Genomic DNA, 11,594 nt, shown 5'->3' with positions numbered 1-11,594 from the left:
GTGTATACTTGTATACCCACTTGTTGGACGGAAATGCAGGAAATGCTAGTGCGGAAGTACAAAAGTGTCAGATTGGAAGCAATTTCTTGGTACTTGAGCACCCTTTAACCACTGTTTTGACAGAGAAGTGGGGATGAGTTTAGTCAGGATGAAACTACATCATGTACGAAGGTTAAAGGAGTAGCAGCTCACAGCTCCTTTCAATACAATCATGGATTTAGAATCAAGTATTTTATTACCATTTCAGTTGGTATTAAAACTCAGATTGTAATTTAAAGTCACAAAGTGATGAAACGTGTGTGGAATAAGCTATGGAATGGTTCATCTTGAGTTTTATTTTTACATTGTCAATGTCAATTTTTTTGTAATTACAGAATTATCTGAGTTTATATTGGACAGAATATGATGGTAAAATAACAATTATGGTAAGGCCTATTCAATAGGGAGCGATGCAGCATTTGTACCGTTGTACGTGATCTTCCATCCTTTGTTTTTGCCATTCATGTCAGATGTAAATGTTATCTTCACTTGGTGACTTCCTGTTTCGATGCGGCCTGGTGATGTCGATCCACAGAAGGGTCCGTACTCTCGTCCAGCTGTCAAAATCTTGTAAATAAAAACCAGGGATTGTGATTGTGATTCATTGTTGGTACAATTGGTGTTAAATATGCAGGAAACCACATGGTCCAAGAGCACATCGCTTTAGTGACGTGTACACAATGACACACGGCCTAGGCATGGACGTGAGGACGAATACTTTGCTGGGTTGTTGCTCTCTCGTCCCATCACTCACCTTTAACATATCGTATGGACATGGGAAATCTGGGTGTTCCTCGATGTCAAAGGGCTCCTTGAAGTCCAGAGTTATTTCATAGCCCTTCGGAAGTTGGATGGTGTGGCTGCAGTGACTCATAGGTGGGTATGTGTTTGGGTAACCCGGACTCGTCAGCATCCCTGTCGTGTTTCTCAACACCTGGCTGTGGCACGGTACTGTGGAGATATACTGGATACGTTTTATTGGCAGCGTAAGACTAAAAAACAAACAGAAAACTAGAAAAGCACTCGGAGAGCGCAGACCTCCGCCAATTTTTTGGATCAGTCTTTGATATAGTGAACCAATTGGTAGCAATGAAGGCATCCAGGGAATACTAGCAACATGGCAGCAGGAAAGAAAACATTTGTGGAATGGGATGGCTCAAAACGCCCACTTTCAAAAAGCGTGATAAAGCTGTCCCTTTGTGATGTCACAGAGGGGCGGACTTCCTTATATGGTTCATAGTTAGGTAGCAATTTGTGCGTGTGACCAATCATGGCGGAGTGGGCGTGCCTGGAGGCGGGCTGTGGGGGGAATAAATGAAAACAGATTGTTTCGGCAGGAAGCACAAATCCAAGGAAATACAGCCGGAATAGGTGCAGATTCTGGAGGATCTAAAAAGTTTTCTGTGTGGGTTATTGTGTCTAGCTGCTCTATAGGAGACCACAATTCAATACAAAGGGTGGAAAATGAGCATAATAGGTCGCGCATATTATCAGTAAAACAGTGGATGAATGAATGTGATAAATCTCATATCTGATCATTCATAATTGTTATAAGTGATGTGTAATTTCTGTCATTGGCCTATGGGGCAGTTATAACTGACCACAATGAATTCTCCTTAGCAATAAATGTCCAGGCCTGTGTCACATGATCAGGAAAAGGAATCCGAGCTATTCTGTAATCGAGGTCCAGGAGTTTTAAAAACATTGCTTTTATTCACCACCACAAATCTTACATCATCTCATGTTGTGGCTGCATCCTGCCTCCGAGTCGCTTTACCAAATACAGTAAACATGTCTCTTACCATAATACGTACATCAATAGACTAATTATTGGGACGTAATGACTGGCATCCATTAAGGTTGAATTAGTGACGCAGTAAGTGTGCAGATGTCCCAGGCAATACTAATGAGTGTTGCAGAGAGGCTATAATTCATATGATTAGTAAAACCTGCGGGCAGTTCATCATTTTTTGCTTATTCACTCATTATTTATTTTGTCACCCCTCTTCCTCTAGCAAAGAATGATAAGTCAAGCCACGTCAGAACGGTAATTGTGATTTATTACCATGGCGGCACGCTAATAGTGCTGCACATAGGTATCCATTTTTAATATCAATTGGAAGTTGCTTCTCCCCTGAGAATCAACACTAATTAACCTTGTCTTTCGGCAGCCGGCGGAGATCAAGCGTTTTATGTGTCACGACGCTAGTTGACTGTGAAATATCTCAGCGCAGGTAAGCTGTGACTGACTCCAGGACTGTGATCAGCAAATGTTATTCATTTTTCAAGGCTTCATCTGTCGTGGAGAGTAAAAGTTAAGGATATCGTGGCATAATATAATAAGCTTCTAATCAATGAAATCAGATGGATAGATGGATGGACACTGCGTTGTATCTGACCTCTTGCTCACCTGTGCAAGATCGTTTGTTCTGATGGAGCAGGTATCCTGGTCTGCATGTGCAGTAGTACCCGCCGATGTAGTTGTGGCAAAAATGGTCGCACACTCTGTCCATGTGCACACTGGACTGACACTCGTTGACATCTGCGGAAGACAGAGAGGTCAGAGGGTAAACTGCGAGGCGGTCTTGGCCTAAATGGGACTGTGCAGTAATGAAATGGACATTCATTAGGTTGCATTTGATTTGTGTTAAGTAGCAGTCGTGGGAGCGGCAAGGAGCTCACAAGTTGCATCGCAGCATTTCTTTGTCGTGTCCAATTAAAAAGGGGATTTTAAATTGGAGGAAAACCCAAACCCAACTGGATTTGCATTGTTAGACTGAACTAATAAGCTAAGGTGCCGTTGTATGAATTGTTAAAATTTGCATGTAATGAGAAGCTTAACAGGCTGCTACGAAGGTGGGAAATGTTTGGTGGTCTATTAATAGAGTCATCTGTATTTCAAATCATAAGCAATATTGGCGCTTAAAGTAACAGCTTTAATGGTTAGCTCGTAACAAGGAGACTGGTGTCTCTGATCGCCATCACAGCACTTCATCACAGATTTTAGTGCTTTCTGATTGGTGGACAAATCAAATCAACTTTATTTGTAGAGCACTTTTCCTGCAAAGACATGCAACACAAAGTGCTTTACAGAATTAATAACAATTACCACAATTAAAAGGAAAAACAAGAAAGCCCCTCCCTCCCACCCACCATACTAGACCCACACACACACACACACACAATCACACAGAGTAGGGAGACATGGCATGGCACTGAGGATCAAGGAAACGCCACCTTTGGGGCCGTCCACACTGGGAGGAGCCGCAGGCCGTGCATCGGGGGACCAGCACCCGGGCCCCCCAACTCAAACAGACTGGCGGACCCCCACATCAAAGGGAGGAACCCCCAGCCGGCCGGGGTCGAAGGGACCCAAGGACGGCACCACCTCAGCAGACCCGACACAGTCCCCAGTGTGGAGGACCCCCCCTGAGGAAATACTGGAATTAAAAGCTGAAGACTAAGAGCATAAAATAGGACTAAAAAGATAAAAACGTAAGAAAAAGTTTAAAATATTAGTTAAAAGTCTGATTAAAAAGGTGTGTCCTTAATCTTTTTAAAAAAATATCAACAGTCTTCGCAGTCCTGAGGCTCACCGGCAGGCTGTTCCACAGGTGGGGGCCATAGTGGCTAAATGCTGCCTCACCGTGGGTTTTTGTTCTGGGTTTTGGTATTGTTAAAAGGCCAGTGCCGGAGGACCGCAGGGTCCATGGGGGTTGATATGGTAAAAGCAGATGAGATAAATAAGAAGGTGCAAGGCCGTTAAGACATTTAAAAACCAGTAAGAGAATCTTAAAATCAACAACCCAGGTTATATTATATATCTCATGTTGCATGAAAACCAGCAAAGTTCACATACACAGTATATTTTCTAAAGAAACACTATGATTGGAGGAGTAAAATTAGAATAATCAAAATACACAAGTCAGCGCTTCCAGGCAAAAAAAAGTGTCACATTCGTCATCACCTTCTGAGGTGTAAAACGCTTGGAAGCCGGTGAATCGCTCCTCGTTAGAGTAGTCACTCCTAAAGACCACTGACATGCGGTTGCCGGCTGACAGGATGACGGTGTTCCTCGGGCTGCTTTCATGGTGCTTTGCTTCTTCTCCACAGAAACGCACGGTATCGTTTCCCTCCGCCAAAACCCATTTGGACAAGGTCATGGCACTTTAAAGACCCAATCTAAATAATTTACTGCAAATAGTGTGAGCAGGCTGTACCTGGATGTAGTCATACTCGCACAGGTTGGAGGGTTCAACGCTGAAGTGGGTGAAGTAGAGTTTGACCCTGTGGCCCTGTGGGATGCTGATGTTCCACACCATGTGAGCGTTATCAGGGTATGGCTGGGGGAAGTTGGGGGAGGTGAAGTTTCCATATATGCCTGTCATTTCCACACCCAGCAAGACACGGAAGAGGGAAAATAGGACAAATACACAGCCGCCACTATCCCAATAACGCGTGAGTGCAGCAGTTTGAGGAATGTTTCAAAATAGTACGATAACCCGAGGCTCACCTGCTCATGTTGTGGCATCACAGTCCTCAGATGTTTTGTGTCTATTGAATTGGTTCCCCCTCAGCTCGGTGCTCTTTGGGTAATTGAACCCGCGTGTCATGTCCAGCTGACAGTTAGGTAAACAAAGTGCGACAGGCACATTACCAGTGTCGTCATAGCCCACCTCCCTCGGTCGCAGATGTCAGAGGAACTAGACATCAATATCTTGTTGAAACCTCTATTCTGGCCGCTTCGCCACCGTGACACCAGCTTTACAAGTCAAGCCACGTCACGAGGCTTATAAAAGTCATTTCATAAAGAAAAAGCAGGTTCATTCGGGCTGATCAGGGGGGAGCGTTTTAAAGGGGGCCAATGGACATGTTGTTTGGCCTGAGCAATTAAGTGGTCAATAGTCAAAGGTTCAATCTGCATGGGTAACAACACAGAAGCCCAGTTACGAGGCAAAATCCCAAACAAAGCAGAAGCCCAGTTACGAGGCAAAATCCCAAACAAAGCTATGGAATGGATTGAGTAAGGACCTCAAACAATGCACAACGATGAGCCAATTCAAGAAACAATACAAGCAGTTGATGTTTGCTAAATACAAGGATGAAGAGTCTTGAACCAGTCATGATGTGCTATATATATCACTATATTGACACTTACTATGGTACCCATTATGTCATTGGATGGTCATATCACCTTGTACTTTGGTACGAGGTGCATTATTAAAAAAAAAAAACCTTAAACTGTATTATGGAAAGCAGGAAGTGAACAAATATAACAGTTACTGATTGTAAAAGTACCAGATGGAGGGGTAGGATTTAATAAGCTTTGCTTCTTCCTACTCCTTTTGGACATGTGGAAGTGTGAACTGGTTATGGGATGCACTCAATTGTAATCTGATGCATGTTCAAATGAAATAAAACCATTACCATTACCAAGGTTCCCCCACAGAACCACCACACATCGGCACTGTCACGATCCGGCTTGCGGGCTTTGCGATGCGACCCCAGGATGCAGAGAGCAGGACCAAAAGTGCAGATAAAACATTGGATTTAATGGCAGCAGCAGGATACAACAAATACCAAACAAAAGGCAAATCAAAGACAATGAAGCCACAACAGAACGAGCACACACCTGAACTAAATAGGGATTAAGAAATTAGACGCAGGCGCGTGAAAAGAGCAGGGATAAGGAAAACGGAAGGGAACAACAAAGGAAGTGGTTACAAAGTAAGGGCATGGGCACCGGAACAGAGGCAAAGAGGAAAACTGCGAGAGCTGTCACAATTGGGTGAAGCCCGATCGTGACGGGCACGAGCGACAGAAAACTGGAGAATTTGACAATGCCAAAATAGAAGTACAATGTGTGGCAGGAAGCTGGCCCACACGTCCCTTCAAAGAAAGATGTTACCTTTGGGCTAAAAATGGGAGGGGTCGCATCGGGAGGTGACTGGGTAGACACAGTCCCAACCTGTGGCAGCGGCACATGCTGGACATGAACCCTAATTGGAACCCCGAACGTTGGAGTTCATCGCTGTTTGTAAACCAGTTTCAAAGGCAAATATGTCTTTCTTGGTAAATTTGTGCATCTCAAAAGAAAGAACTGGACCTGTGCTGACGGGAATATCACATTGAGGGTTGGATGCTTTCCGTTGTGGCTGACTGTTGACCACCTTTAACAGACCCATGGGGTCGGCCCCTGTCCCATCCAAGGCCAGGATGAGATAGAAGTCATTGATGCTAATTATTTCCGAGCTTGCTTTAATGTTTTAGTGTGGCAATTGAATAAAAGCCAATGTATACATTCCCTCTCCCACTGCATTGAACAGAGCCTCTTTTGTTTGCATACATCCACAGCATAATATTTGTCACAATGCACCAGGACCGACATACGGAACCGTTTTGTTGAATATGTGTTGTGTGAAATGGTTAAAAGGTAACCTGTCATCATAATGCCTCATTACAAACAGGATGACAGAGTATTCAGGCTTTGTGTTTGGATAGAAATTACTTATTGACAGTATTCAATTAATGTCAGGCCCTTTTTGAACATTTTGTAAGCATTTCAATATCCAAGCACATATTTTTCTGAAAGCTAACAGCAGTGAATTACTATAATCAGCCACATAAGCACCTTTGTTAACCCCCCTTTGCAAATGACCTCTCTGATATCTGATGGTAGTCGTTTCAAATGCTTTCCCTTTTAGAAAGACTGTGATGTAAGCTGGGGGATATTAAACATTAAACTGCAATGCAACACATACTGATGGCAGATGTTCTTTTTTGGGGGGGGGGGCATACAGCTATTCTGCCTTTGACGCTCCAGGATGTCGTAGTCCCAACATAGTCCCAAATAACCTATTGATGCCATTTTTTCATCAGTGGTTTTCGTTTCCTCTGCTCGGGAAAATACATTTTTATGCGGCAATTGGAAGTTTGGTAAATGCTGTTTGTGTGGTTTTTCAGCTTTGCTCGAGATTGACTGAAAAGATGCAAAAGGCTGCTGGGTGAGGTGACGTGCTAATTAGAATTAGTGACATCATTGCAGAGTATTTGCATTCTGTCAGTTGTGTCAGCACTTTGCACCTGCTTGCAAATGACACACTCTTGATAGATTCCAATGACGTTATTCCTTTTAATTATACGTTATTCCGGTTAATTGGTCCCAGACCCAAACGCGATAAGTGAATTTCCACAAAGTAGAATTCAATAGTAATAAATACAACACTTACGTATTTAGAACAAAGAAAACCTTTATAGCACCACCCGAAACAAGCAGACAATAAAAACCACTGTCAGTGATTGATGCACGATCGTGCCCGCTGTTATTAAAAAATGCACTGTGTTAGGAAACAAGTTTAAGGTTGCAATGATGAGATTTAAGATTTTATGTATGTCTCATGTATGCCTCAGCATATGCTCTTGTGCTACTGTGCAAGTGTACCTAATGTTGTGGCCAGTCCAGGCAGGTTACCATTGCCACTGTTCGTATACTGCTATCTGAAAATGACCAAAATTCTTATATTGTAGATAGAACGGCCATTTTATGATGACTTCATGGAATAAGACAAAAACACATTAAAAGCGGTCACGCTAACCCCATTGAGTTGTTGAGTATCTGCACAGTGCTGTGAACCATATGTACAGAACAAGTCTAGAATGAGTATCCTCTCATCCCCAGTAAGCACAAGAGCTGCATCAAGCAGTCTGCCTGTATGGCTATCATACTCCATGATATACATAAGCGTGGTAAAATATTACACCCCTCTCAATATGTTGCCGTATTCAATCTTAACCTTGTTTTGTAACATATGCGGTGCATTTGACAAGACACCATACTTTGTCACTTCTTTTTTCTTTTGTCTGTTTACTTAATTTGGCCGGTGATATAAAGCCAGTTGGTTTGCTTGTAGTACTGATCGCTGTACTTTTGAGAAAAAGTATAATGAACAAGGATGACAGATTATTCAATAAATAGATCAAAACAGAAATAAACAGAAATGCTTCCTATAGCTTTGACAGCTGTCTTGAGGCTACGATGGTGCTACTCTTCAGAGAAGATGCAGCTTCCAATTGGCCACCTTAAATACCCTTTCTCATGATTGGCTTTTGCATGTTCTCCCCGTGCATGCATGGGTTTTCTCCGGGTACTCCGGTTTCCTCCCCCATTCCAAAAAACATGGTAGGTTAATTGGTGACTCCAAATTGTCCATAGGTATGAATGTGGGTGGGAATGGTTGTTTGTCTACATGTGCCCTGTGATTGGCTGCCGTACCCATGGTAACTACTCTACACATCAGGCCTTTTTTACCATTAGCATGCTAATATATGACCAATATATCCTTTCTTTATTTCATATCTAAAAGTAGTGTTGACAGATGAGTGCTTCTGAAGGGAACATCATTAGAAGGATTGGGGCTCAAATGCCACAATAATTAGACATCACAGCACGACAGCTCCTTCATTATTTAATGCACAAATGTTTTATTGACAGCTTGGTAAAGATTTTGTGCTAAAGTAGAAAAATAACCTGATGTTAGGATCAATATTTAGTACTCCTATAACTTTGCTCTTGCGGCTAGACATCCAATTTTCACAATGTAACCTCACAAATACGTAGGATGTGATCTGCTCTTGAAATAGAGAGCATAGATAGGTAGGTTGGATTGGCAGGCATTCGACGACAATCACACATATGTCCCTAAAAATGGATGTTATGATGAATAAAAGGGCTGTGATGTCATTCATTCATTCATTCATTTTCTACCGCTTTTTCCTCACGAGGGTCGCGGGGGTGCTGGAGCCTATCCCAGCTGTCTTTGGGCGAGAGGCAGGGTACACCCTGGACTGGTCGCCAGCCAATCACAGGGCACATATAGACAAACAACCATTCACATTCACATTCATACCTATGGACAATTTGGAGTCGCCAATTAACCTAGCATGTTTTTGGAATGTGGGAGGAAACCGGAGTACCCGGAGAAAACCCACGCATGCACGGGAAGAACATGCAAACTCCACACAGAGATGGCCGAGGGTGGAATTGAACCCTGGTCCTCCTAGCTGTGAGGTCTGCGCTAACCACTAGACCGCCGTGCCACCCGCTGTGATGTCATATTGTTGCCAAAAGCCTTGAATTAAAGATGAGACTCGACACTTGAATGACAACTTGTCACAGTCCAGAAATGATTTACATATGCGTCATGAGTGAAGTACATCAGCCGTGCATGTAAGCATTAATAATTGAAACAACTCACATGCACACACAAACAAGCATAAGGTCTAGCGTCATAATTTGGGCATGATCAAATGACCATGTGCTGCGACCACGCTTGTGCTGGTGCCGCCATGCCGTTACAAGGGCTTTCTTCGAGGCAGTCAGCCAGTCATTGAATAAACAACCAAATGAAAAGATGAAAGAGCAGCCACTGTTTACGTATTCCAAGTCAACAAAAGACAGAGTGAATGCAAAAACTAAAATCATGTTGTGAAAGCTTTATCATGCATATTGTTCATTTCCTTGTGCTGGCTGATTGTACCAGTGATATCTATGAGCATCTTAGACAAGACATCAATACATATACTACGTATATATATTTACATATTTTCCGTGTATTCCCCGTCTTCACTCCCTCCTGGTTCTCCTTTTCACAGGCTGCAATCACAGCCCTCCAAGCCACCCACATGTTGTAAACTGTAATTATGGACTTGAGTAAGTGGGGCTGTTGGCTTGAGTTGAACACAGAGGAACAATGTAGACTTAATCCACTGTAATTTGCTTGTCCACCATGACTGTGGTGAGATGATAGCGGGGTGAGTGAGGCTTCTGCACAGCACATTACCTGCTGCAAAGCAGGTTTATTTCACTGCAATCATACATTGGAGTATTAACAGGCCTGAGTGATTGTGTCCATAATATTGTTATTATGTTGGAGGTTCAAGTATTGCATCATAAGGAAAAATAATAACATCTTAAACATTAATCCAGCATGGATGAAAAATGTTTGCGATATTGTTATATTATCATATGTATTTGAAATATTTTTATCAGGCCTGTCAAAAGTCATGGGTCAACTGCGGTAATTAATTTATGTCGTTAATTCTCGAGTTAATTTACGCATGCTTAAACATGCAGGTGCATTTGGCTTATTGCTGGTCATACGGTGCAAATGTTCTCATCAGGAGAATTTAGTAGGTTCATTTTCTTGCTCAAGGACCTCCATACCTTGTCAATATACTGAATAATCGTAGGAAGAAACGTAGTAAAGCAGAAGGAAAAGCCAATGGAAACTACCACCAATGGAAAGAGCTGTTAACATGTGACATCTGCAAGAAGCCATGTTAGCTTAGCACAGACAATGTAAGCTTTGTAAGTGTTCCAAAAGCCAAAGCCACCCTGAGTTAGAACATATGATGCATGGCTCGGCCTGCTTCACAGCATCCCCGGCGCTATTGATCAAAAACCATCCCAGAATGAATGTTGAGGCTTTCTGTGCTGGATTCCATTCCTGACATGGGGCTCATTACTCTTTCAATTTAGTCTGCCATGGCTGCCTTTTACACAGATAACAAATACGGTCATTTCCTTGGTAATTCAGATCCAGCCCGGGGTTTAGCAATTCAGACCGAGCCACCACCAGGCACCAAACGGCGGACTGTGACATCGGTGGGAGAAAACAATGATGAGAAATGGCACATGGTGCTGGCGCTTATCCCCAATTCCTTCATTATGTTGCTTGGCCAGCATTACGCCTTCAACTGCTTACAATTCAAGGCCAACACAGGGGTTTTAACAGCACACCAATCAGCACTAAGGCAACATACTGACTTATGAATATACCAAAGAAACTGAAATCCCATGCCAAGTCTCAATAACTCCGGTAGTTTATTTTTAATTTCAGGTGAGTTATGTTTTTAAGGGGGAGCAATCACTTTTCCACACGGGGCCTTCTGGGTTTCCTTAAATAATAAAATATTTCATTCAAAAATTTAATTTTGTGTTCACTTGTGCTGTCATTGACAAATATTTACATTTGTTTGATGTGCTGATACATTTAAGGGGTTACAAACAGTTTTTCACAAAACTGTAATTGATGGAAAATGTTCTGGTCCGTTAAGACTGAGAAAAATGGCTACAGTGTGAAGAAAAAGCATGGATTTCCAATATGAGGAATACTGGGACTTCTGTCCACTGCAGCAAGGGATCCCTAGCCATTAATTGTCTGTAGCTTGAAGCCATCTCTGTCACCTACACGACACTGACATTTGGGATCACAATGACGACCAGGGTGTTGTAAGTGTGTGTGTGTGTGTGTGTATGTGTGTGTGTAGTGGTCTGCCCATTTGACATAATAGGACTTTGTGTTGTTACAGCAACTGCAATCAGGTGTATTCCCATCTCACAAGGGCCCAATTGTCCTAGAAATAGTCTTAAGCAGCCCATTGTGGGACCCTCATCTGCTACTGTGGCAACAAATCTATTAGAGGTGCAATGGCTGAACCCAACAAGGACTGCTCTGGTAACCAATCACAGAGTGTAATTAGACCACCGTGTTGTA

At 42.7% G+C, this 11,594-nt stretch overlaps 1 protein-coding gene across 6 annotated transcripts; it reads right to left on the bottom strand.

Moving 5' to 3' along the window:
• Positions 1 to 259: 259 nt before the first annotated feature.
• On the bottom strand, positions 260 to 4,771 carry masp2 (MBL associated serine protease 2). Of its 6 annotated transcripts, none has more exons than XM_058084387.1 (6): positions 4,553 to 4,762; positions 4,260 to 4,482; positions 4,007 to 4,172; positions 2,450 to 2,581; positions 794 to 990; positions 268 to 606 (listed from the first exon to the last, which is right to left on the bottom strand). In XM_058084387.1, the coding sequence occupies exons 1-6, from the start codon at positions 4,558 to 4,560 to the stop codon at positions 433 to 435; spliced, it is 900 nt and encodes a 299-aa protein (XP_057940370.1). In that variant the 5' UTR covers positions 4,561 to 4,762; the 3' UTR covers positions 268 to 432. The 6 variants fall into 6 exon arrangements, with proteins under 6 accessions (XP_057940374.1, XP_057940370.1, XP_057940372.1 ...); XM_058084389.1 differs by having other exon boundaries at positions 269 to 606; positions 4,260 to 4,382; positions 4,553 to 4,761; XM_058084386.1 differs by having other exon boundaries at positions 270 to 606; positions 4,007 to 4,185; positions 4,261 to 4,482; positions 4,553 to 4,759.
• Between the last annotated feature and the right edge of the window lie 6,823 nt (positions 4,772 to 11,594).

The sequence above is a fragment of the Doryrhamphus excisus genome, chromosome 10 (genome assembly GCF_030265055.1).
Source record: "Doryrhamphus excisus isolate RoL2022-K1 chromosome 10, RoL_Dexc_1.0, whole genome shotgun sequence".
Lineage (NCBI taxonomy): Eukaryota > Metazoa > Chordata > Actinopteri > Syngnathiformes > Syngnathidae > Doryrhamphus > Doryrhamphus excisus.
The sequence above is the reverse complement of the archived record's forward strand: the minus strand, read 5'-3'. Positions and strand labels throughout refer to the sequence as shown.

Coding starts and splice junctions, on each gene's coding strand:
- masp2 (XM_058084386.1), bottom strand. Junction 2,582..4,006: donor AGCGTTTTACACCTCAGAAG/GTGATGACGAAT, acceptor TGTCTTCCGCAG/ATGTCAACGAGTGTCAGTCC. Junction 607..793: donor GTCCATACGATATGTTAAAG/GTGAGTGATGGG, acceptor TTTATTTACAAG/ATTTTGACAGCTGGACGAGA.